The 27,537-nt window shown below is 39.5% G+C and overlaps 1 protein-coding gene across 1 annotated transcript in view; it reads right to left on the bottom strand.

The window, feature by feature from the left end:
* ANKFN1 (ankyrin repeat and fibronectin type III domain containing 1) overlaps window positions 1-26,873 on the bottom strand; it is a 131,961-nt gene extending 105,088 nt beyond the window's left edge. The window contains exons 1-3 of the mRNA XM_007463889.1: window positions 26,746-26,873; window positions 18,020-18,154; window positions 1,723-1,924 (exon numbers count right to left, since the gene is read on the bottom strand). Of these exons, the coding sequence (XP_007463951.1) occupies window positions 1,723-1,924; window positions 18,020-18,154; window positions 26,746-26,873 (465 nt within the window). The remainder of the gene's footprint in view (window positions 1-1,722; window positions 1,925-18,019; window positions 18,155-26,745) is intronic.
* Between the last annotated feature and the right edge of the window lie 664 nt (window positions 26,874-27,537).

The following is a 27,537-nucleotide window of genomic DNA, read 5'->3' as shown; positions in this document are numbered from 1 at the left end:
TTGAAAAGTTCTTTCAGGGGATTAATAGTAAGCAAAGGAGAAAAGCTTTAGAATTCTCTCAAATACATATTTCTGTAGCTCATGGGATAAGAGCAACACATATACTATTCATACATTTATCTGGTATCTTCTCCAAGAGTTGCCAGGTGTTCAAACACGTTGGAATACCAATGGTCCTGAGCTAGCATAGCGGTTGCCTGATTAAAATGTGGAAGGTCTTCCGTAACCACATATTTAGGTTGGCAGGTTTTATTTTTAGTCTCATCAAAAATCAATTCTCCCCATCAAAGGCTACAGGTCGACATAGCTGAGTGCATAACACATGAATGAAATTCGAGGAAAACACAAAGCTATTATGCAAATGCTTGTTTTGACAATGGGGACCCAGGGGATAGAACTGTTTGATATGCAACTCTGTTTGCTACATGGCAGTCTGCTGAGCCGAAAAGGGTTTTGTCGACAATCTGCTAAGCTGAACTGCCTCTGATGCTTAGGCCGTAACCCAGCCACAACCAAGCCCTCCCAGAAGATGAGTTTGAAATGAGAAAACAAATTAGAAAACAAATGAGTGCAAAGTTAAAATGCTGCCCTGTCCAAACAACACAGTTGTGTATTTGTTTACGATTCTTAGTATGTCTAATTTCTCATGTGCCATACTTGCTCTCACTCTTAAGTCATTTCCTTCGCCATGCTTTTGTTGGCAAACTCTAGTATGCTTCTATCTGGAAAGGCTAGGGCTCATTTCTGTTTTAAGCTCAAACAAATGGTGCCATTACCCCCTGCAGAAATACCCTTGCTGAGCATGATAATATTATGCCCTCAGCTTTTACTGAGGGGCAGTATAAGAAACTGCTATGTGAGAATGTTTATAACATCCCCAGTACTACTCTTTATTCTCCATTACATAATTCACTATGACATCTTATAGAAGCCAGAGGACTTAGCAACAGGAAGATATTCATTTGGTATACTTTCAGTTATTAGCTAATGGAATGCTATTACCAATTGTCCTTCCCCTTCTGCTTTGACTGACTAGGAACTCAGAGGTAAATGTAATGATAAATTTTAGGTACTGTATTTGCCTAGGTTTTTGGTATATCTATTTCTCTTTCCAGCCCCACTGTTTTCTTTTTCCAGTTTTTTCCTTCCTTCCTCCCTCCCACCCTCCTCCCCTTCCTTCTTTCTTTCTTTTTCCCTTTCTTGCTCCCTTGCTGTCCCCCACAATCACCATCGCTATTGATTTATTTACCATTGTATAATACATTTGCATTTTTTTTTTTTTTTGGCCTGGATTCTGTCTTGAATGCCTTTGGAAAGCATATGGGGTGTACATTACAAATAAGTAAATAAAATATTGTTCATTGTTCATCCAATATTTGAATGAACACTGGATTTGAATGAACACTGGATCTCTCAGAGAGCTTATTTGATCTCAAACTCCGTATTTGTCAAGCTGCTATTTTGTGGGTTCCTTGGTCTACTAGAGAAAGAAAAACTAAGGGAAATAAAGGAAAAGAAATTAAGAAAAAGAAAGGGAAAATCTCACAGTCACTTAAACTTCGACTAACATATATATGTGCAGTTCCTACCTTACCTGACTTTCAACATTTATAAACTTGCTAACATCAGGTTTTGAAGTAAACGTGGATCATCGTAGTATCTCCTTAAATCCAAACACAATGGCACAAATCAAACCAAGATGAGAATAAAGAGTTTTATTACCACCGAAGTCTTTCTGAGACTCAGCCGGTCAGTTCTTGTTCTAAAAGAGGCTTCATCAAACGAAGAGTGGCTCCCTTTCAGTTTCTCAGAGAGGTTCCGGTACAGGCGTTTGGCAGCACTGGGAGATGATGGGGCGCTATGTTTTTTTGACTGAGAAAGATGTAAATTCTGCATTTGTTGGGTCATTTTCACACGGCAATTCCTAAGAGAAGAAAAATCTAATGTAGTAATTTACACAACATAATTATAAGTTGACAAAAAATTTTATCATCCCCAGTAACCATCTGGAATCCTGATAAAATATTATAGCTGGAAGGGACCTTAGAGATCATCAGATCCAGCTTTTTCATGTTATAGATGAGAAAGCTGAAACCCAGGGAAGGGAAGCAGCTTGTTTATGGCCAAATAGCTAGTTGGTGGCAAGAATGAAATGACAACATCCATTTGCTATATAAACATATGCATTTACATACAAACGTATATGACTTGAGCCTCTATGAAAAATCTTTTGATCTCTGTCCCACTGGGAGGAAGTATCTCAATTCTATAACCCCGGGAGTCTGTTCAATTATTCTTGGCTCTATATAATTGGAATTTTGCTACTTATACTCTAGTTGCTGTCTTCTGTTGGGTGTATAAAAGAGTGTGGCTGTTTCCTGCAGATCCCCCTTCTCTCAAAAGTGTTAACCTGTGCCTGTTGTCTGAGATTTGTTGGACTATCGCAGTGCCCAGAGCTTTGGGGAATTTGTACCGATAGGCTCATCCCTGCTCACCCCAGATACTTCAGATAGTGTCCTCCAGGACACTTACTACTGGCATTCTCCAAGTAGTATTTGACTGCTGTTCCACAAATCTCTAAACAGGTCCTCACCAACGTCATACCTGAAGTCAGTTTCCAGGAGGTTAGCTATGGATTTCAAAGGCTGTCCATCATTATGTTGGGTATTGCTATTGAAATATTGATGCTACCAAGGCTATTGCTGCCTAGCATGTGTGTATTGGATGAACAAATGTATGAATGAAATAATTGGCTAAGGCAGTTATGTGCAAGGTGTCTCCACCCCTGGTGCAGCCTCTGGTGCATTGGGCCCAGGTCTCTGGAGCGTGCGGCTGCCTTCCCATCACCTGCCCTCAAATATCCAGTGGAGTCTTCCATTTGTATTCCTGCCATTGCCACTTAGCCATGACCCTTAGGACATCTTCAGTCCTTGAATTTTTATAGCTTTATGGACTCTGATATAATTCCATGTAGAATCTCTTTTATTGACCAAACTCTTCACAGCACTGACTTCAGTGATTCTCCAACTCCTCCAGGATATAACCATATTCTTTAGCTTTACGTACAAGTGCTTTTGCCTCTCTAGCTTCATCTGATACTGTACTTCTACATTATAGGTTTCAGTCTTTCTGATCTCCTTAGAGTTTCCTAAGTGGTTCAAACTCTTTGCTACCTCTGGGTCTTTGTATGCACTGCTCTGTATGTATTAAAATTCCATCTGTGCCTGCATCCCCTAGGAAACAATTGTTGATACTTAAAGTCTATGCTCAAGTAGTTTCTGACACCCCCGGGCAAATTTGGGTATTTCTTTACTCATTCACTCAGTATGTGCTTGTTACAGTAAATACTTTATCACGTTACAACTGTTTGTTCGGCTTTCTGTCTCCCAGCTAGTCTATATGCTTCACAAGAACAAGGACTGCTAAATATTACTTTTTATATCCACAGTACCCAAAATCTGCCTGTCTCAGGGTAAAAGAAATATAATAGAGAGTAAGATGTGAATCTCCTCTTCCACATACTGAATATGGGATCTTGGGCAAGTTACGTAACATGTCTGCATCTCATTTTTCTAATGTTTGAAATAGAGAAAATAACAACAACTACATATTATGGTTGTGAGGATTTGATGGGATAATGAATGTAAATAGCTTAGAATGTAGGCAGACTTCTGGCAGCTATCATATTTATTATAGAAGATACTCAGCAGATACTTCAGAGTAAATGAATGCACATTTGAGAGTCTATTACATATAATATAGTAAGGGTCTACCCAGAAAGCTCATTTCCTCTCATGCTTCTGAACTGGGTTCCATGTCCACTAGCACCAACTAACCTTGACTTACTTGCACTTTAACAAATGGAGATCCATCTTCATTACATTGTTGAATGTCTTTAGGCACCTTTTAAGTCTTGCTTGTAATTTTCTCCAACACAGACTTCCTGGTGCCTTCTGAGGAGGTCAGACCTATTCAATATTAGTCATGTTCATCAGGCCCTACCCATTCTTAGCTAAACGGCCACATTTACATTTGGAAGGAGGATGTAAAACACTGTCTGTAGTGTGTATGTACATGTGGGTATATTTTCATTAATTTTTAATAACCTTTTAATTTACACAAAAGCAGTAGGTGATTTGGCATCTTCCTCTTTCTGCCTACAAATCTTTTACCTATAATTCAATAGCAGCCATAGCACTTCCTCTATGTCTTAACCATTCCCACAGAAATTCCAGATTGACATGCAAGCTAGCTTACATGGGGATTGCCTTTACTTATTTACTTCTGCCTCCTGTCTCTAGCCTTTTCCTTCAGCATTAAGCCATCTGTCTTGTCTACATCATTATCATTCCCCAAATAACTCTACATTCTTTAGTATCTCCCACAGTGCCCTGGAGTCCAGTAAATAAATTCTTGTCGATTGATCAAATTCCAGTGACTTGCCCTCTAACTGAAGACACCTACCCACACGGTCTCTTTTGTCTTTGCTCATCTCCTGTCTGTTCCCTTCACTCAAAATAGGTTGACTTTCTCTGTCTCTTTGACTTCCTTCTCATACTATCCCAGCTGTCCCTTCCTTCCAGGCCATCCTTTAGCACGTTTCTGTTTTTCTAGATTTCATCTATCATTATATTTTCTTTTCCTTCTCTATATTTAAAATTTTGTCTGATGAGAGATACTGAGAAAGACAACTTTCTATTATCTGTTCTCATAAACATGCACACCCCTCCCAGCTAAATGTGCTCTTACATTTTTACCATGGAAAGGGAAAAGCATTTGAGAAGCAGAGGAGCTTTGGCTCTGGAATTTGGCAGACCCAAGCTTGAACCATGATATTTTTATCTGTAATCTGTGTAACTTTGGGCACTTTAATAAAATTCTCTGAGTCTGTGTAATATATAAAAAGGTTTATTACAGAGTTGTGAAGATTAAATGAATTAACAAAAGGTATGCATCCTGTTTGGTGCATAGTAGCCACTCAGTAAATAGCAGCAATTATTAAGGTTACTTCAAGTCTTCTTCCCAAACCAGAAACACCAAAGTACACTGTAATAATTTAAATAGTTTTGTTTGTTGTAAACATTGTTTTGAATCTGATTTTATGTATTTATTATACTTCATTTTTATTTTGATAAAAATATGTTTAGATATTTTAGTGTGTATGTTTACAGTAAGTTATGGTAAAACAGAAGTACCAAGTAGAGCTTCAGACTGTTAGAGGGAAGAGAGGAATAAAGATGTCTAAAAATACTTGAAAAATAAAAAGAAACAAAATTAGGAAACATAATAAATAGAAATGTAAAATGAAGGAGTAGGGTTAAGACTGAATATGTGAGCACAATGCATTCAGATGGTTTACTTTTCCTAATAAAAAAACTCTCCAACTGAGATTTTTAAATTGCCATTTACAAGTGGTACACCTAATTAAACATTTCACAGAAATATTAAAAACAAAAGAAAAGTATGACAGTGGGAATGGCAAAATAAGGACCTCTGAAAATCCTCTTCTACATAAAAGCAATGAGAACACCAGCAAAAATTGCCAGAATTAATTTTTCAGAACCCTGGAAATTAACCAAAGGGTTGAAGCAATCCAGGAAGTGTTTATTCAAGAAAAGTAACTGAATTTGGTAAGAATAGTAAGCTTTGTGGCATTTTTAACTTGCTTCATTCCCATATTCCTCAGCTCTGTGGTAGCCTTGAAGACTAAACAGCCTACATTCATAGTAAAAACCAGTAGCCTGGCAGCCACTGGATGGTGCAGAATAGTAATGGAGCATCTTTAAAACCCCATTTTGAGAGAATCATCATTATTTGACACTTCTGGTGGTTCCCTGGAAGAACTCGCTCACAAGACTTTTTTTTTTTTTTTAGTTTATTTGACTCTGAGTTCACCAAGTGCAAATCACCTTTTCCTCTGGGGCATCTGTTGAAAACAAACATCAGCAATGGCTTAATATCCCAGCTGCTTGAGGTGTTGGATAAGAATGGTAGCAAACAGTAGATAACCAAAAAGCTTAAAAGGAAAAGTTGAGGGATTAGATGTCCATAGCGGACTTTGAAAAGTTCTGACACATTCCTGGGGATCTAGCAGATCACAGGCATGCCCAGAGCTGAGAGCATTCTCATAAAGTACCTGAGAAGGTCCTAAGCTCTCATCTCTGTCTGACTTTGAGGCTCTGTGCAAGCAGGATGTGAAGGCTAAGGCAGAGCTGTCAACTGCCTGATGAGTATTGAAGGTGTGCCCCAACATATACTTAGAACCTCTTTGCCAAGATCAGTTCTAGGCCTTTAAGGAAATTTGTGTTCAGTCATTAGCTAACCAAGCAAAAACTTCAGTGGCCACATATGACAAGAATACAGACTTTACAGATGTAGTTCTGTACTTTACAAATTCAGTTAGAGGACAATCTGATTTCTAGAGTTGCCACATTACATTATTTAAGATGCCTAGCTTTCAACAGAAAAAAATATGAGACATGTAAAGAAACAAAAAAAAATATTTTCCATTCACAGGAAATAATGCAGTATATTAACATTGCCCTTGAAGAAGTCCAAATGTTGGGCTTATTAGACAAAGACTTTATTTTTTTTAATATCTATCTATCTATTTATTTATTTATTTTGGGTACAGTTGTTTTACAATGTTCAGTTACCTTCTACTCTGCAGCTAAGGAAGTGGAGTTCCCTGTGCTGTACAGCAGGTTCTCATTAGTTATTTTATACATGTTAGTGTATATATGTCAATCCCAATCTCCCAATTCATCCCATTTACCCCCTTTACCCCCTTGGTGTCCATATGTTTGTTCTCTACATCTGTGTCTCTATTTCTGCCTTGCAAACCAGTTCATCTGTACCATTTTTCTAGATTCCTCATATATGCGTTAACATATGATATTTGTTTTTCTCTTTCTGACTTACTTCACTGTGTATGACAGTCTCTATGTCCATCCATATCTCTACAGATGACCCAATTTTGTTCCTTTTTGTGGCTGAGTAATATTCCATTTAGACAAAGACTTTAAATTGTATATCTTAAATATGTTCAAAGAACTAATGGAATTCATGTCTAAAGAAATAAAGGAGATTATGAGAACGATGTCTCACCAATAGAGAATATCAATACAAGGTAGAATTTATTAAAAAAGAAAGCTAGAATCAAGTAGAAATTCTAGAGTTGAAAAGTACAATAACTGAAATGAAAAATTGACTGGAGGAACTCAACATCATATTTGAGCAGGCAGAAGAAAGAATCAGCAAACTTGAAGATAGGTCAATTGAAATCAGTTTTAGGAGCAAAATGGGAAAAAAAATGAAGAGACCCAGAGTCTTAGAGATCTGTGTGACACCATCAGATGTACCAACATATATATAATACGCATTCCAGAAGGAGAAGGAGGAGGAGAAAGCATATTGAAAAAATAATGGCCAAAAACATCCCCAAATTGATGAAAAATATTAACCTACACATCCTAGAATCTCAGTGAACACCTAGTTGGATAAAGTCAAAGAGCTTCACACCTAGATACATCATAATTAAACTGTCAAAAACTAAAGACAAAGAGAAAATCTTGAAAACAACAAGCAAGAAATAACTCATTATGTATAAGGAATTCTCAAAATGATTTACAGCTGGTTTTTCACTAGAAAATGATAGAGGCCAGAAGGAAGTGGTTTTAAGCACAATATCAAAAGTAAGGACTCTGATACAAAAGTAAGGACTTTGATACAAGGCTGATCTACTTTTAGGTTTTGTTTTTTCTACTTATTAGAAAATTATTCAAATAATTTTATTAGATATAATTAGCTGTATGATATTTAGCAAAATATTAGCTTCAATTTCCTCATCTTAACAGTGGTCCCATCTCAATTTTAATAGTCATGTCTAAAGGGATATTAAAGTTTTAGATAATACATACCAATTGTTTAACAGAGTGCCTGAAATAAACAGATGTTCAATAAATATTTTTTGAACATCTATTTATTTTAGGCCCGCTGTTTCCAGGCAACTACTGGTCTGCTTTTTGATACTATAGATTAGGTTTCATTTTATGGAATTTCATACAAGTAGAATCATCATCATTCACTTTTTTTTTTTTTTAACCTGGATTCTTCTTCTTTATTTGAGGGTCAATTTTTAAAAATAAATTTATTTATTTTGGGCTGCATTGGGTCTTCGTTGCCATGCACGGGCTTTCTCTAGTTGGGGCAAGTGGGGGCTACCCTTCATTTCGGTGCACGGGCTTCTCATTTCAGTGGATTCCCTTGTTGCAGAGCGTGGGCTCTAGGCACCTGGGCTTCAGTAGTTGTGGCGCACCAGCTCAGTAATTGTGGCTTGTGGGCTCTAGAGCGCAGGCTCGATAGTTGCGGTGCGGAGGCTTAGTTTCTCCACGGCATGTGGGATCTTCCCGGATTAGGTATTGAACCCGTGTCCCCTGCACTGGCAGGTGGATTCTTAACCACTGTGCCACTAGGGGAGTCCCGAGGGTCAATTTTTTTTTTAATGGTAGCATTTCTGTTTTTTTAATTTTAATTTTTTTAAAATTGAAGTATAGTTGATTTACAATGTTGTGTTAGTTTCAGGTGCACAGCAAAGTGATTCAGTTATATATAAGAATATGTATATTCTTTTTCAGATTTTTTTCTGTTACAGGTTATTACAAGGTATTGAGTATAGTTCCCTGTGCTATACAGTAGGTCCTTGTTGTTTATCTATTTTATATACAAGTAAGTCTCCTACATATGAACAAGTTCCATTCCAAGAGCACGTTCATAAGTCCAATTTGTTTATAAGTCCAACAAAGTTAGCCTAGGTACCCAACTAACACAATTGGCCGTATGGTACTGTACTGTAGTAGGTTTATAATACTTTTCACACAAATAATACATAAAAAACAAACACAAAAAACAAAACATTTTTAATCTTACAGTACAGTACCTTGAAAGGTACAGTAGTACAGTACAATAGCTGGCATACAGTGGCTGGCATCGAGTGAACAGGTAAGAATAGTTACTGACTGGAGGAGGGAGAGGAGGTGGGAGGTGGTAGAGCTGAAGGATCATCAGCAATAGGGAATGGAGGGTAAGGTGCAGTTTCACTCACACCTGACGTTGATGGCATAGGTTCTGGTTCCTTGCTGGATTCAATTCTATCTACCCTCTTGAAAAAACGATCCAGTGATGTCTGGGTAGTAGCTCTTTTTTTCTCATCATAGATAATATAGTAGCACTGGATTGCATTCTGACCGGCTGCTGCAACCTTTGTGTACCATTCTACGTTTGGGTCCTGTGCCTCAAAAACTAACAGTGCCTTCTTAAATAAAGAAAATCCCCTTGCCATTTCCTGCATTGTGAATCTCTTTGGTTCTTCAGTTATTTCTTCTTCCTCTTGTCTCTCTTTGTCCTTTCTCTGGGCCTCCAACTCCATCAGGTCTTCATTAGTAAACTCCTTGTGTTGCACAGCAAAGAGTTCAATGAAATCGTCCTCTTGCAGCTCTAGCTTGAAATAAAGGTACTGTACTACTGTACTCTATACAGTACTGTACAGGAAAGTACACAAAAGCACAACCACTTGTAGAGGGTGCATGAACATGACAACATACGCCAGACACGTGAACTAACTCACGTGGTTGGACGTACTAATGCACGTTTGCATCTTTGAAAGTTTGCAACTTGAAGGTTCGCGTGTAGGGGACTTACTGTACAGTAGTGTGTATGTGTTAATCCCAAACTCCTAATTTATCCCTCCCCCTCCTTTTCCCTTTGGTAACCATAAGTTTGTTTTCTATGTCTGTGAGTCTATTTCTGTTTTGTAAATAAGTTCATTTGTATGATTATTTAATATTCCCCATAAGTGATATCATATGATATTTGTCTTTCTCTGACTTACTTCACTTAATATGATAATGTCTAGGTCCATCCATGTTGCTGCAAATGGCATTATTTTACTCTTTTTTTTGGTTGAGTAATATTCCACTGTGTGTGTGTGTGTGTGTGTGTGTGTGTATAAATATATATATATAAATCACATCTTTATCCATTCATCTTTTGATGGGCATTTAGGTTGCTTCCATGTCTTGACTATTGTAAATAATGCTGCTGTGAACATTGGGGTGCATGTATCTTTTTGGATTATGGTTTTCTCTGGATATATGTCCAGGAGTGGGATTTTATGTGAACTCTAGTTTTAGTTTTTTAAGGAGCCTCCATACTGTTCTCCATAGTGGGTGTACCAGTTTACATTCCCACCAACAGTGTAGGAGGGTTCCTTTTTCTCCACACTCTATCCAGCATTTATTATTTGTAGACTTTTTGATGATGGCCATTCTGACTGGTGTGAGGTGATACTTTGCTGTAGTTTAGATTTGCATTTCTCTAATAATTAGTGATGCTGAGTGTCTCTTCATGTGCCTGTTGGCCATCTATATTTTTACCTGGCTTCTTTAACTCAGCTTATTATTTTGAGAGTCGTCCATTTTGTAATGTCTATGAGTAGTTCTTCACTTTTTATTGCTGAATAGTATTCCATTGTATGGGTGTACGACTATTAATCAATGTTAAGGTATTATTTTAGTAATAATAAGACTTTAATAAGACTCGGGATTCGCTCTAAAGAAAGAAAAAAAAAATATTTTTCTTCCATGAAAGACGATTAGGAGACCTGAGTTACAAAAAGAAGGGGACACAGATTGAAGGTGTGCTGGTCTCTGCAACATGGATACAGGACTAGACTTTAGGAGATAGTTAACCAGGCAGAGATTCTCTATGGGAAAGCTAATTTCTAGTTTTATGCTTTTTTTTTTTTGCATCCTAATAATTTTTTTATCCCCAAATCTTTAATAAAAGTCATGTTAAATGTTATGGTCTGTCAAACCTTTAGGAAAGAAATTATACCAATCCTACATAAACCTCTTTAAAGTTTGGGTTCATTTTTGAAGCCCTGATACCAAAACCAGAAAAAAAAGCATTACAAGAAAAGAAAGCTATTGCCCGATGTCTCTCATGAACATAGAGGCAAAAAATGCCAACAAAATGTTAGCGTATAAACTTCAGCAATATACAAAAAGGATAATACATCATGATCAAGCATGGTTTATTGCAGGAAAGCAAGTCAGTGTAACATTCAAGCATAATTTATTACATTAACAGAATAAAGGGGAATAAAACATACGGTCCTCTTAATAAATGCAGATAAAGCAGCATTTGACAATATTCAACATCCGTTTATGATTAAAAGAAGTTTCAGGAATATAAGCCCGATAAAGAGAATCTGCAAAAACCTATAGCCAACATTATATTTAATGATTAAAGACCAAGTGCTTCTTCCTAGGATCAGAAACAATGCAAGAATGTCCACTCCTACCTTTTCTAGTGTTCCAGGCGCTCTTGCCAGTGAAGTAAGACAAGAAAGATAAAGGCATATAGATTGGAAAGAAAGAAGCAAGACAGTCTTCATTTGCAGATGAACTGAAAGTTTTGTAGAATAATCTAATAAATCCTCAAAAATCTACTTAGAACTAAATGCAGCAAAATATATGCAAGACCTATACATTTAAAACTACATGACATTAATGAGTGAATTAAAGAAGACCTAAATAAATAGAGATATACCTTCTTCATGATCAGATCAGAAGAATTAGTATTGTTAAGGTGCCAATTCTTCCAAATTGAGCTATAGATTCAATTCAGTCTCAATCAAAATTCTAGCAGCCTTTCTTTCTTTCTCTTTCTTTTTCTTTCTCTCTCTCTCTTTCTCTCTCTTTCTTTTTCTCCCTTTCTCTATTTCTTTCTCTCTTTCTCTCTTTCTCCTTCCCTTCCTCCCCCTTCCTCCATCCCTCCCTCCATCCCTCCATCCCTCCCTCCCTCCCTCCCTTCTTTCTTTCTTTCTTTCTTTCTTTCTTTCTTTCTTTCTTTCTTTTCTTTTCTTTCTTTCTTTCTTTCTTTCTTTCTTTCTTTCTTTCTTTCTTTCTTTCTTTTTCTTTCTTTCTTTCTTTCTTTCTTTCTTTCTTTCTTTCTTTCTTTCTTTCTTTCTTTCTTTCTAGAAATTGATTGACAGGCTGTATGAAAATGGAAAGAATCTAAAATAGTCAAAACAGCTTTGAAAAAGAACAAAGTTGCTTACGTGACCTGATTTCAAGACTTATAAAGCTACAATAATCAAGACACGGTACTGGTGTAAGGATAGCTATATAGATAAAGACAGTGGCATAGAGATAGACATATGGGTGAATGAAACAGAGTAGAGAGCTCAGAAATAGCCTGCACATATATTATCAATTGATTTTTGACAAAAGTGTCAAGGTAATTCAATAGAGAAAAGAATTTTTTCAACAAATAGTGCTGGAACAATGGGATATACATATGCCAGAAAAAAAAGAACCTCAATTCCTACTTCATATCATATGTAAAAATTAAAATGAAGTAGATCATAGAACTAACTGCAAAAGCTAAAACTGTAAAACTTTTAGAAGAAAACATAGGAGAAAGTCTTTGTGAACTTGAATCAGACAATGATTTCTTAGAGGAGGCACAAAAAGCACAAACCATAAAATAAATTGATAAATTGAACTTCATGAAAATTAAAGACTTCTGCTCTTTGACATATTATGGCCTGATCTCAGTTACACTTTTGGAGGACCTGTGAATATACCTGGAGCCAAGATGTAAGGAAAGAGAGACGGTAGCCTGATCAATCCAGGTACAGAATGGCGAGAATAACCGATGTAAGGAAAGAGTGACGGTAGCCTGATCAATCCAGGTACAGAATGGCGAGAATAACCTGTGGAGAGTGGAGTCTCTTCAGATTTATTTCAAAACTACCTGTTCCCTGGGCTTTGGCCCCTTGCTCAAATTGGGAGCTTTGGCTGTTGCCATCGCCCTGTCTCTAAATGCCACCAGCTGTCTCAAGTGAAGGGTGGGTGCATCATGCTTGCTGTGACAGAGCTGCAACAGCTCTGACCCAACCAGACCCATGGAGGGTGGCTTTAGCTTCACTCATGTCTACCTGGAAGGATTGGGTAATACTATCTGGAAATGGAAAAAACTGGACCAATGAGAGACAGGAGACTGGAAGTAGCCAGCAGATAATTTCCTCTCCATTCCTTCCCTGTGGACTGTTTTGAAGGCTTCTTGGAAGCAGTCGCAGGCAAACAAACAGCCATATGTGTTTTCTTATGATGCCTTGGCTAGTTCAGTTACAAACCATCTGTATTTGTTTTCCCTCCTTCCTTGACTCATTTCCCCTTTTCCCTTCACTCTTGATGCCCTGAGGTTATATCTCCCAATACCTAATAGAATATTTGCAATTGACTCTGCCTCAGGCTTTGTTTTCACAGGCTGAGGCAAAATGTAATAACAATCCTAAGAGAAAGTCAGTACTGTTATTACATCTTCATTTTACAAACAAGGAAACTGAGGCCCAGAGAGGTGATTAATTTGTACAAGATTCTACAGTCAGTAAATGGAGGAGGTAGCATTTGAACTCTGACTCCAAAGCTCACGCTCTTAGCAACTCTGCTATTATTCTGCCTGAGGGATCTTGGTCTGGCTGCCTGTCAGCTTCTTCCTAGACCTTGATTCTGAAGACAAGATCTTGCCCTCATTATGAGTTCCGGCATGTCCAGAGTCCCTGTCTCACAGGATCTTGGTTGTGGGGCTTTCTTACTGTATTTGTACTGTGAAAAATGATCTGAGCCAGTTTGGGTGAGGAGCGGTTGTAAGACAAAGCATATTAGAAACAGGAGCTCTAGCCGTTCTTGACAACTGGGTAGACAGATACATTTAGTGAAGGGAACATTTCTGACTGGGACAAGGTTACTCTTCAGGCTGTGATGTGAACTAGGGACCTTCAGACTTCAACCTGCCTGTCACTAGATAGAAAAGAAAGTATGACACCCCCATTCTCCCCTGCTGTTAACACAACAGTTATGTCTTCGATTGCTAAAGGGTGGCCAATTCTATTACACTGATGATATATAACAGGGTGGAATCATCCTTTCTAGTTCCTGTGCATTAAAAAAAATTAATATATTCAGTTATTCAGTGACAAGTTTTGAAAAGTCAGCTGTGACTTCACAGCAAGAAGAAGACTGATTTTTGAAGTTTAACAGCATCTTTATGAGGTAGAAAGTGAAAAGGCAATTAATATTGGTTCTGTAGTTCAGTAAACCCTTATGGATAATCTACTCTGTAACCTATGTATCCTGTGATAGACCCTGGTGATTCAAAGGTGAATAAGATAGGGTCCTCATAGGGTGACCAGCTCTCCTGGTTTGCCTGGGACTGAGGGGTTTCCCTGGTTGCAGGACTTAACGGTTCTAAAACTGGGAAAATCCTAGGCAAATTGAAACAAGCCGATTACCCTACCTGTACCCCAAGGGGCTAATAGGCTAAAAAGGAGGGCAGTTATGCAAGTGCATGTGGCTGTGAAATAGTGTGATATGTGAAATTATGGAATAATAATATCTTTTACTTCTATGGCACCTTCTGTGAGCCAGGCACTTTTCAAAATAATGCCTTTATATATATCAGTTCACAGAATCCCATAACAGCCCTGTGAAATAAGGACTATTATCATCCCCACTTTACGCAGGAAGAAACTGGGACACTTCTAAGGTGCAGATCTGGGATTCAAGGCCAGGCAGTATGGGTCTATATCTGCTAAATTAACCTCTAGACACTGCTCTCAAATGCCTAAAGCAAAGACGTAGCAAAAGGGATAATTGATTAACTTCGTGGGTAACAGGAGGTGGTCATGGGAGAACGGGGTGTGGGGAAATGGATTAGAGAAGGTGATGCCCGAGCAGGAATTTAGGAAGGAAATAAAAAGTCATTCTAGGTAGAATAGCTCAGGTTGGGACATGGAAATGTGAACTGTCATGGTGCTGCTGGTGAGTCAGTGTCCACAGGACCCCTAATGCTATTTTTCTGGGCTCTGACACATTCACTGGTACATTTCATCCACCATGCCAGGAACTTCGGAAAGGAGCCCGGAGAGGTAGCAGGGCCAGGCTATCAAGGACTTCGCGTACCATTCTAAGGAGCATAGATTTCAACCTGTTCACAACAGGGAATCACTAGAGAACTTTAAGAAAAATCTGATATTTGCATTTTTATAGAATTACCCTGGAGGCATCCAGAGGGTGATTTGAAAGGGAGAGGGTTGTGGTGGGACCAGTGACAAATGACAACCAAGTCTGAAGGTCTTGAAGAAGTCCCTGTGAGAGCTGGTGACTTCAACTACAGTATGTGACATTAGGGATGGAGAGGGCTGGACAGATTAAAAAGACGAAGAAAGTAAAATGGACCAAGCTTTGTTAGTGATTGGGTGGAAGGGCTAAAGGAATCAGGAAATATGAAGGTAACTTCTATGAGCTTTGCTTGGCTAACTAGCCAAATAATGGTTCCACCAATAATTTAAAAAACAAAACAAAACAAAAGAACACAGGAAGAAGACTGGATTTAAAGGAGAAAGATGGTAAGTTCAGCTTTCCACAGTGCGACTCTCAAGGGCCTAGAAGAAATCTAGATGATATTGTCTAAGCCAAGCGTTCCACACAAAAAGGACTTGGCTTGTCCTAAAGACTACTTAGTTTTCTGATCAAGAGTGAAATAATAATTATGAGGGAAGTTCTTGGAGACATGTATGAAATCAAAAGAAAGCAGGATAATTAATATAATATTAATGCAGCATTCTTTGGGTTTCCCCTGAGGTAGAAAACATTTAATACATTCATTTATGATAAAGTATTGGTGGCTTAATTTATTACTCCTCCTAAGAAATATCTGTATTTAATAAAAGACAGCAATACTTAACTGAATTCCTGATAAAAGAATTTCGGGTACCTCAATCCTAGAGATGGAACTTTTCTGTGTGTGATTTTTTTCGTAAATGAGCCTTCTGGAACGAAATCACAGTACATTTACAGCTGCTAATTCCATGTACATGGGTATGGGGGTAATTTGAACATCTGAAAGTTGTCATAAATTCAATGCATAGGTTTCTCTCATCCCTGAGTTAACTCCGCCCAAATATTTCCACGTTTGTTTATTTCAAACATTTAAGACCTTCAGTATCTTGTCATCCTAGGTATAGAAAATCAGTTATTATTGACCAGTAATGAAAAAAATTATTTGCATGACCTATTTATTTGAATTTTAAGTTTTTCACCGCTGTGGCCTCTCCCATTGCGGAGCACAGGCTCCGGATGCGCAGGCTCAGCGGCCATGGCTCACGGGCCCAGCCGCTCCGCGGCATGTGGGATCCTCCTGGGCCGGGGCATGAACCCGTGTCCCCTGCATCGGCAGGCGGACTCTCAACCACTGCGCCACCAGGGAAGCCCAGAATTTTAAGTTTTTAAAAAAGTGACATTTTTCATCTCTATTCTCCCCTTCTAATTCTCTAAGGGTAATCATGGTTCCTTCAGACTACTCCATATCCATTAGATGGGGGAAGGGGCAGGCATCTCCTCATCCCCACATAAAATCTCATTTGTGGGTTTCTGATGCATGATCTCTGGATTAAAGTCTATGAACAATGATCTTAATTACCTATTACATCCTTTAACAAGAAAGATTTAAGTAGTATCTCATGGATACATTAATCGAGCTTAGCATATCTTCTTTAAAACGATCAGGAATGGAAGGAGTGGAGGAATGGAGATTCAGGGAGAGTAAGTGAATTTCTCAAAGACACACACTTAGTCTCAGAACCAGCAAAAGGGACTTGCTTTCCTGATATCTCTAACCACTAAGCAATGCTGTCTCCTTTCTGTTAGGAGGCCATCATTTGTGAAACAGCCAAATCATGTGGGAGAATGATCCTGCTCTTGTGATTAAGTGGCCTGGGGATACTTTCTACTAGGCAAAACGCCACCCATCTCTCAGATTTCTTAACTTTGGTTTTTATTTAAAGAAGCATGCTGCTCACTGTTCCAACATCATCCATCCTTGTCAGCACCCAAGGCCACAACTTCATCTGGATAGCCAATGATATACTGCAGATAGAGTGCACCAAAGACATTAAATTCTATATAACATTTATGTGGACTCTGAGCCCACCAGAGATGGATTGATGCTGCCATAAAGTCTTGCAGTAGCCAGGCAAACAAAAGACTAAGGAGACATGGTGGTGGTGGTAGGAAAAGCAACAGCTTTCTCCATTCACTTTCCCCCTCTGCAGAAACTGGCTTACATCTTATTTAGGAAATGAGAACATTAAATGAGAGTACAGGGACTTGGGGGGCCCAGCATAGAAGCAAACTTAGCCTTGATTATCAATGGTATTTCCAGCAGCCTTGGCTGGGCCAACAACCAGCATGGGTAACAGGGAACTCAAAATATCCCACTTTCAAACCTAGGGCATCCTCCCAACCATATATCTTCATGGAGTAAAGGACTTAAGAAACATGGGGGTAAAAGTGGCAGTGGATCAAGCAAGGGTTTGCATGCATGTCTGTTGTGTCCCCTTGGCAGGTATGCTTAACATCACTATCATGATGTTATTTATGAGCATGCCCACCCAGCATGGACGGAATGCTGGCATTCCTTTGTGGGTGTCCACCCTGTAGACTGGATTAAAGACCGCAATATGCCTGGATTTGTATTCAGGATTATCAGCATGATGGGATCCATCTTTACCTGATCCAACAAGTATTTGGTAGGCACTCGAGTGGAAAATGATCTTACACAACAAAAGCATAATGTATTTTTCATAGCTAATGCTAATCAGTTATGCAAGCACAAAATGTCCTTAAGCTTGCTGCAAACAAAATGACCAATTACCAGAAATGGGGCTTCTCTACCCCCATCCTTACCTATCCACATAAACGTGTATGTGCCATCGCAGAACCACTCAGTATGTCTTGTGTGCATTCTTCATGGACTGCCTGCAGCTAACTTTGGAAGATGCAGATTTTTAAAATCATTTAAACCACAGCAACACATACACATTTAAAAAATAATCGGTAACTAAGAAAGCCCCACATTCACACGAAGAAAGACAACAATAAATTGGACTTACCAGTTTAGGTTGTCCGAGGCAGCAGAGGAACAAGTTGTTGGTAATTGTCCAGTGCTTTCATTCAATAAATCACGTTGGCTTTGCTTTCTCCTGTGGCTCAGTCTCTGCGCAAAGCAAGCAAACCTCCTTCCTATTCTGTGTAAAGAATAAGATGCGAGGAGGATCACTGCAGGCAAGAGCTGAAGTCCATGATCACTAAGCTACTCTTAATGCAAAACAAGAGCAAATGATGCACGGGGAGACAATAGGGGAAGGAAACAGCCTGGCTCAGAATCTAGGTGTGCTCTCAGGACTGCAGCCCTGGGAAGGCTTGATTTCTCAAGCCCTTGTGCATCTAGTAAAATGATGCCATGAATTCCTTGTGTCTTTAGCCTATTGTAACTGTGAGGCCCATCAGGAAAGGCTGGCCTGGACAACAAGCTACATGGCAAACACGACTGAATCGAAATGGATTGTTACTCAAGGATGAGCAAAGGGGCAATGAGGCAGCCAGTTAGCTTTGCACTATGTTAACTGCCGGGGAAGAAATATCGTCTGGCGTCCAGGAGCCCATCCAGCAACCTGTAACTGCAAATGGTCCACAGCTCTCCTGGGGCCAGGCACTCCCTTACTCCCACAGCTGCTTGGGACCAGAAGCACACAGGTGGCAGCCACATCCTCTCACCTTGTGGCACGTGTGCAATCCTTTACAAGCTCCCAGCAGGAACTAGGGGCATCTTTAGAAAGCTCCCAATCCAGTTGGGGCTGCTCAGCCAAGTTTTTGCCTGAGCAGGTTCTGAGAAAGTAGTCAGCAGACTTGGGACTTAGGACACCGAAAGGCTCAGTCTTAGGAAAAAAGATTCCAGTGCTTCCATTCCAGCCTCATCTGGATGCACCTGGCTCCTTTCACATCGTTATGCTTTATATGACTAATAAGACACACAGAATGGATTTCCTAGAAAGCCACTTATGTAGGCACTTTTCATGTTTCTCTCTGAAATAAAATGGCAAATGACCTTCACAGCTGCTTATTAAATTTAGGGAGGCATTGCTGATTGAGAGCATATAGGAATACCACACATGCACGCACACACATACACACATAGATACACACACGTCCCTAGCAACAGCATTGAGAATCTTTTCTAAAGCTCTATTCAGATTCTCTTTCTGCCAAATGAAAGCTTAGCTTCTGTGATGCCTTCAGAAATAATTTTGGACCCTTTTACTAGGCACTGATGCTGGTCTGTGATTTACACCTGGAGCTGAATCAACTCCCCTATGTTGAATGTGACCCTGTAGCAAATCAGGAGAAAATCTCTTGGTTATAAACCAGAGGGTGGAGTGTTAATATTTGGCCTGGTAATTCATTAGGATCCCGGGAATGGTATCTTGTATTCCTGAAAATCTCCCCCTTTCTAGAGACAGCATCTTACCCATCCCTAACAAGTGGCTGTTCTAGAGCTGGGATCCGAGGTAAGGTTCAGTGACATAAAACCTGGGTGCCCAAAGGAGGAGTTCCATTAAGTTTTCCACAATTGTTTTACTTTTTCTTTTCTCATTCAAAAGGGAAATTCTCTCTCTGGAACATTTTTTCTCTCTTTCTCTCATTGAATTTATTCGTCCATGGAAGCATTGCTAGAAATAATCTAATTTGGGAATATGCATGCCCTTGAGGTTGAGAAGGCTATTTTTTCATCAAGGATTAAGAAAGAGTCAGGCTACCCTTTCACAGTTTAAGCCTAAATGATTGCCAGGTAAAACTTTACCCTTATCTCTAGGAAAGCTTTGACTTTAATGCAGATTGACTTAAATTCCATCTGCTGGGGTAAGCCAGGTGACTCTGAGTAATTCTGCTAAGGTTAGGGGCTGCCTCACAGGGGTCATTAGTTTAATCTGCTATGCAAACCTAAGGGGATGATGCCGCCTGTAATAGTGGCATTGCTTTCTGGAGCAAATGCTCAAGACTGAGTCATTTCATGAGCCCGTGTCTATTGCAAAGGAGATCCATTCATTCATCCGTTCATTTATTAATCCACCCCTCAACAGACATTTATTATTACTTAGTAGGCTAGATACACTGTGCCAAATACTTTAATGTCATGAAAAGCCTGCCAATAAGTATAAACTCCCAAACATACTTTAGTAGAATTCTCCATAATCTGGCTCTGCCTATCCCTCTAGCCTAATTTCTTACCACCTTCCTACTTGCCTTCCATGCTGTAGCCTTTTTGAATATCTTTCAGTTCCTTGGACATACCATACTGTCTCTTAACTCCAGAATTCTGCATATGATTTTCTTCTGTCTGAATGCTCAGTCCCTTTTGTCTGGCTAACACATGTATGGTCTTAGAGTCTTGACTCAAACATCATCTCTCAGGGATATTTTTCTAGTCCCTGGGCTATTAGGGTCTCCACTCTGTGGTCCTCTAGGACCTTATACCCTCCCATCATTATATCCATCACATTTTCTTGCATCTACTTGTTTAACATCAATCATCCCCATTTTACTGTAAGAGTTTAAGTGCAAAGTCTTTTATTCACTGCTCTATCTCCAGTGTCTAGCACAGTTCCTGGCACATAGAAGGTGCTCAAAAAATATTTAGTGAGTGTTTTGTTGAAGGGCTTAGCATGAATTTATTGAATGATGAATAAACCATCTCAAAGAATAACAGGGGTCTGAGAATTGAAAGGAACCCTAAAGTTCACTTAGTACATCTAATTTTTCTTGCCAAGTGGCCATCACTGAATGCTTGTCTCCTCTGATTATTCCTTCTCGATTAATCTCAGCCCATACTGATCACACATTTACTTTGCCCCATACCCCCCAGCACTTTCACAGCATGTTCTTGCTTTTTGTTTTCCAGCTGTTTCCTGGAGTTTGTCTCATTCCTACAAACTGGTGTTCTCCATAACACTTAACATAAGCCTGCAATTATTTGATGCTGATTCATTGAACAACAAACAACTGAACAGGGAATTAAATGATCAGAGTCTTGCTTTAGGAAGATTACTCTGGTATTGGGGGAAGGATGGGTTGGATCAGCCAGACCTAGACAGGACTCGAATAATGACCACAGCTCAGAGATGGCGTTTAAAAGCAGCCTTGCCCTTTCTTTCCCTCTGCCCCTCCCCCATCACCCCACCCTCCACATCATAATATCAGTGTTCTCATTTGGAACATTGAGAATGTTTGTTCCATGCTCAGCACTTCCCCTCCACCCAGCTCCACCCCCACGGTTAGTTCACTTGCTTAGGTTATTCGTGAACATGTCTCACTGATTAAAGTTCCTTTGAAGACAGGGATTGCATTTTACTTCTCTTTCAAATTTTCTTCCTCCAGCCTTTACACCGCCTGGCCTAGTGTCTTGCAGATAGTAAACGCCCAATAAATATTAAGAAAGAAAAGCACGTATTATATGCAAAGCATTGGATGAAACAATACGGTGAGGAGGGGTACAACGTTGAATGAGACATCTTTTGAAAGATAAAAGAGATCTATTTAGTGAGAGAGGTGAAACTTATTAGGGCAGAAGTAAGTGTGTCATAAAAAAGTATGAGCAATGTGCTAAGGGAGCACAAAAGAATGATCACTTCCTTCCGAGATGCTTAGGAAAGATTTACAGAGAAGGTTGCATTTAAACTGGATCTGGAGGAATGAAGACCTCTGGAGGCTGAAAAGAAGAGAAGGGAATGGAGACAATGCACAGAATTCCTAGAATATTTGGCGATTGACAAGTAGTCCTGTTGGGCTGGAGTAAATGGTGATGGGAGGACCTAATGGAATTTAGGTTCCAAAAGTAGACAGGGGCTAGAATGGAGAGCACTCAAACACTGCATTGAAGAGTTTGGGCTTGATTGTATAGGTGACAGAGATTTGAGCAGGAGAATGTCAGTGCAGCTGATTAAAGATCCCTCTAAGTCTAGCCATCATGGACCATGAACTGAAGTGGTAAGAACCTGGAAGTAGGAGGACATTGATGGTGAGGGTCTGTGAGTGTGTAGATTAGGAAATGAACGTGGGACACTCTTTGGAGGTAGAACTTAAAGGATTTGTCAGCAGGTCAGGTGGGGGAAGTGAAATGGAGAAAGAAGCTGAGTTTTAACTTGCATGATGGCAAATGACGGTGATATCGATCCCCGTGCACAAACAGAGATAATTTAGGCATTCATGTAGTGCTGTGAGCACCTTGTGAAGACAGAGAAGAGAGGAGGAGACCGAGTCCTTGGAGCCAGGTGAATGTGCCTAGACTGCTTTGAAGAAGCCATTCAGCAGCAGCTAAAGAAGTCAGTAGAGGCTGTGGCAGATGCACTACCTCTGGCAACACATAGGGCCATTTGCAAGGGGAAGGGTGTAGAATTTCCCTTGAAAGATATCCCGATTAAATGTGAGGGTTTGCAGTTTCCCATCTTGGAGCTGTTTAGCTCAGTGGAAAGAACCCTGGTTTGGGATGGGGACTTTGAGCTTGAGCCCTTGAGCTCTCCTAACCAGCTGTGTGACCTTGGGCGAGTTAGTTTCTATCATGAGGTCTCAGTTTTCCCACTTGAAAACTGGGAGTTGGGCCAGTTAAATTCAAAGATTCCTTTTAGTACTGTACTGTTCTCTGATTTGTGAAGTGCAACGTTTAGAATTTCAGAACACTTGTGAAATTAGGCCAAAATCCACCAGCATCAGAAGCTACTAATGTCCACTGTCTCCTGCAAGAGCGTGCCCATATTTTGAGAATGTCCATTGCAAATGCACGTCTGCCCTGCGGTTAGTTCCCTGTGGTTTGTTTGTAAGACACATTTAAATTGATCACTTTCCGATGACCATTTTCTAACAATTTTTCACTCTTTTTTTCAGCAAAGATTTTTTTAAGGGGGTGCCTTTCCACCAGAGTCCCAAAATTAAGTTATGGGAAGAAAGCGGCAGTCCCTCACTGTGGTCGGTAAAGAGTTTGGCCAGCCTACTTCCGCTCCCTAATCTCCTGACCTTCCTTAGGGCGAGGCTGCTCAGTAACGGCTCTGATTCTTTTTTCAAAATTAAAATGTGCTACTTATCGAAAGCTGCTAAAAAGGAGACAAAAAAATAGGAAAAGCTGCCAAAAAGGAGACAAAAAAATAGGAAAAGAAAACTAACACCCCAGGGTGTATCTGAACATGCTTATTATGTGTGAAGTTGTTAGTAATGAATGTGAAACTCTTCCTCCTCCTCCCTCTCAATTTCTAAGCCCCAAAGAAAAAAGAAAAAGGGGTGGGGGAGGGCATTGGCTATTCAGTCCCAAGCAGACCTTTTCAAAAGGTGCAGACTGTTCATAGGCATGGTATTTCTTGATTATTTTGTTTTAAGAGCCAGTTGACCTTTCAGACTAAAAGTAAAGGTCCTCAAATATCCTGAGAAACCCTCTTTTGGATTTTTTTCTCTAAGTCTTGGAAACTTAGACTCATGACATTCAAAAAGACTCTTCAAAAAGAGATGGTCCGTATGACTTCTAGTATGATTTGATGACAGGGTGTTTATCTGAACTAATCATGTGAGATTTTCCAGAGTTGCATTTTTGAGAAATGGGATTCTCTTAAGGAGGTTACAAACACTTCACTGAAAGCTTTCCAAGAACGGCTTCATTCGGCCTCTCAGCAGCCTCTCGCTGGGCTGTAGCACCGATGTGATAATCAGGGTCCTGCTTCTGAAAAGTCTTCTTGTTCTGGCTGCCACCCTCCTTTCAGTCATCATTAGAATTCTCAAGCTATGAATCCCCTATTGTCTGTGTGAGCCCGGGATCCCCACACCATGCAGAGGAAGGAATGTGAACCTCCTAGGTCTGGCTCTAAGTCTCAACCTTATCCAGCAGGTCACAAAGCCCCATTTATACGCAGCTCTAAAGTTTTATCATAATTCTTTATCTGCTCAGCCCCATATATCCTCTAGGGCAGTCCAGAGACGTTTGGTAATGAAGCTCATTTATCCTCATTTTCTCAATTGGCACACTTAAAGTTCTAATATTTATGTTCACACTGTCCTAATTTTGAATGTCAAAGATACTATGCTAGACAAGTAGCATTGCCGAAGGATAACTGAACCACGCAGAAGAGTTCACCAGAGTCTGAAACATGATGTGGTTTGTCATATTACCAATCATTGCATGAGAAATAGTTACTTTTAATAACTCAGTGAAAAAATAATAATAAATGCTGCCATTTATCAAATACCTCCTGTGTGTCATGCAGCAGTACCACTGAATCCTCACACAAAGAGGATTATCCACTTTTTACTGATGAGGAAACTAAGGTTCAGAGAGATTAGTTAACGTGTTTATGTGCACTAAGGGGCTGAGCTGGGACTCAAACCCAGATCTCTGGTTGCAAAACTCATGGCATTTGTACCTTACTCCTTTGCCTCTTCCCAGAAATACAGTCTGTGGGTTGTTTTAAACTAGTATAACATACTTATTTATTAATGACAAATACATGAAGGATTATGAACTTAGGGCTGTTAAAATGTTTTGGCCAACTGAGTAATGAGATTTACTCTGATAAACATTAATTAGCACAATACCATGTCAGAGTAGGAATTTGTGGCATATATTTCACCTATCAATAGGTGGCAGCATTCACCTAAATCTCTCCAAGAGGAATTAGCACAGGTTACTTCTCCTCGCAACCACCCCCAAGGCCATCTACATTCTATCATAAAGAAGAGCATTTACAGTAAATGGGTTGCTAAATGGATCGTGATCATGCCTCTGTATAGTGAAATTTGGACTGTACTGAGGCTCTAGGGGAGGTCAGTGAACCCTCCCAGAGACCCTGGGACTCCACTCCATTCACAACATTCATTTTGGCTATTTCTCTGGGGAGGTCTTTTGTTTGCAACTCAAAATCAAAGGGACTTTTATGTCTTTACTTACTTTAAGAATGTTGTGTAGAATCCTAAAATAATTTAAAAATGAAATTGTTAATGCCCTAGAATTTGATAGTTCATGTATTTATCATTCAGAGAAAGAGTTTGCTTAGATCGGGACAATAAAGCAACTGGCAGACTACATGGTTTCAAAACCTTACGTACATATACACCTACCCATCAAATCATATGAATCTTCACCAGGAAGCATGGACACTGGAGTCCATAAGGACTTTTATAAGGGTTCAATATGCAAGTCAAAGTAGTCAAGCTGATGAGCCAGAATACTGAAGGATAAATGACTTCTGAATTTTAGGTGTATTCTTCCTCCACTTCTTCCTACTCCTATGTCTTCTCTTTCTCCTCCTCCTCCTTTTTTATTTTTATTTTTTTTTGAAAGAAAATCTTAATGTAAAAAATTATGTAGTTAAAAGTATTAGCACAGAATCTATCTCTATCTTCTAGCTGCCAATAAGAGTCTGCCTAGTAGGATTTACTTTTATAAAGTCAAGAAAACAGGTGTGGTGGTAGAAAAAAGGGCAAGCTGAAAGATGCCTAGACCTATATTTATGTTGACTTCTCCATTTTCGTTTGGGATACTTGGAACTGATCATCATCAATGACAACTGAAAAGCACTTAGAAATCAGATAAGAGGAAGAGTCCTAACTCTCAGAGCTAAGAAGTTGACTTAAGTAAGATTCTCAGGAGAGCAGCGTCTCCCAAAAGAATTCAGATTGGAAGGGAGAAGGCTTTGGAGACTGCATGTTAACTTTCTCTTTTTTGTTCCCCAAATGGAGTGTCTTTCTCTTGTTTCACTGTGGTATTTGTAACTGCTTTAGTGCTCTCAGCACAGACTAACATTGTTAGAGTTACTTGGGGCTCTCCTTTCCTTACTGGATTGAGATCTCTAGGAAGGCAGGACCATTGGATGTGCCTCTCAGCTGAAGGATGGGGCCCCTGTGCATCATCATTGATGATCATTGATGTTATTCAATGCATATATGTTTAATTCAACTGAATTAAAGAGAACTCAGAGGAATGCATTTTATACTTTGTTCCTAGTTTAAAGAAAAATTGCAACTTGGGTGTTGGATACTACACATCAGTCACATTTCTTATTTCTCATCTAGTTCTTCCATTTCAGGACAGCATTGGTAAGTGACTGCCAAAGCCCACCACATCCCTGGAACCGTTAATTAGCTAATTTTATATCCTTGGCAAGGCCACTGTATTTTGTAGAATGCCCTGGCCATAGGAAGGTTAAATGCAGAGGCAGGCAAAAAAGCCATTACAAAGGATATTAAATGACCCACATCTAGTGTATCATTCCAGTCACTAATGTTTCCTGCCTTTGTGGTTTGGAGACCCAACCTGCACTAAAAAGTAGAATGCTACAATGCTGTTTCCTAATGGTGGCTGTCATTGTTTCCCATATTAGGACAAAGCTAAGCACGAGGGTAGACATTCATCTTCAAAAGCTTACAAAATTACATTCAACTCATTAGGCATATCAGGAGATATATCCATGCTTGGGAAATGAATTACCCAGCTGAATATCACAGGCATAATGAAGTTGTCAGCAGCAACAGTGCAGCTGTAGATTGTCTGAGTACATGTTGACTGTGCTGGCCATTCAGGGACATCCCAGGAAGGAAATTGTTGTCATATTATCCACCACATTCCCAGACTCGACCTGATATCCCCAGAAGCACATGGAAAACAACAGTAACAATAACAAACCAGAAAGAGCATCCTCTTATTCCTAGTATGGGTGGATTCTCTCTCCTCCTGCAGCTCCAATCTGTCATCTTCTTAAAAAAAAAAAAATAACCATGACAAGGGAGTGTAAGTTTAGATTCTAACCTTCCAAACAAACACTTCACAATGGGCTTCTTTAAGTCTGTTAACTTCAAAATCAGCCACAGTCCAGCAGGAAAGCCAACGACATGGTTGGAATTTACACCTTTCTTATGAGTCAAAGATGAAGGCATGTTGAGTTGTCCCTTTCTGCAGAAGTGTCTGAGCAGGTTGATATGTAGTGTCTTGACATCAACTAGAATCTTCTGAAAGATTTTCTCGCCCCCCCCCCACCTTTTTTTTTTTTTGAAAAAAGAACACTTTTAGCTTTCTCCTCTATTAGTTGAAGGGGTCAGACTAGAAGATCTTGAAGGGCACTTCTGGCTCTAGCATGCTATGATATCAAAAGGCTACTAAGAGCACTTAGCACATAAAAGAGTATCTCTGCCGCAAGGACAAATTGCTTTATTTCTAAACAGCTGCTCTTGGTTTGTCCTGGAAATACAGTTGTCTCTCTGTGTTCACAGGGGATTGGTTCCAGGACCCTCCCGCCCCCTCCCGCCCCCTCCATGCTCCAGTCCCTTATAAAAAATGGTGTACTATTTGCATATAACCTATGCACATCCTCCTGTATATCTTATATCATCTCTAGATATTTAATAATATCTAATACAATGTAAATGCTATGTAAATAGTTGCTGGCTCATGATAAATTTGTTTGCTTTTTTGGAACTTTGGGGAATTTTTTCCTGAATATTTTTCATTGGCGGTTGGTTGAATCCACAGATGTGGAACCCACAGATATGGAGGGTCCACTGTATGATCTGATACTTCAGAACCAATATAGGTGAGCTTTCT

The sequence above is a fragment of the Lipotes vexillifer genome, unplaced genomic scaffold (assembly GCF_000442215.2).
Source record: "Lipotes vexillifer unplaced genomic scaffold, Lipotes_vexillifer_v1.1 scaffold333, whole genome shotgun sequence".
In the NCBI taxonomy this organism is placed as follows: Eukaryota; Metazoa; Chordata; class Mammalia; order Artiodactyla; family Lipotidae; genus Lipotes; species Lipotes vexillifer.
Note: the sequence above shows the minus strand (reverse complement) of the source record. Positions and strands in the feature narration are given on the sequence as shown.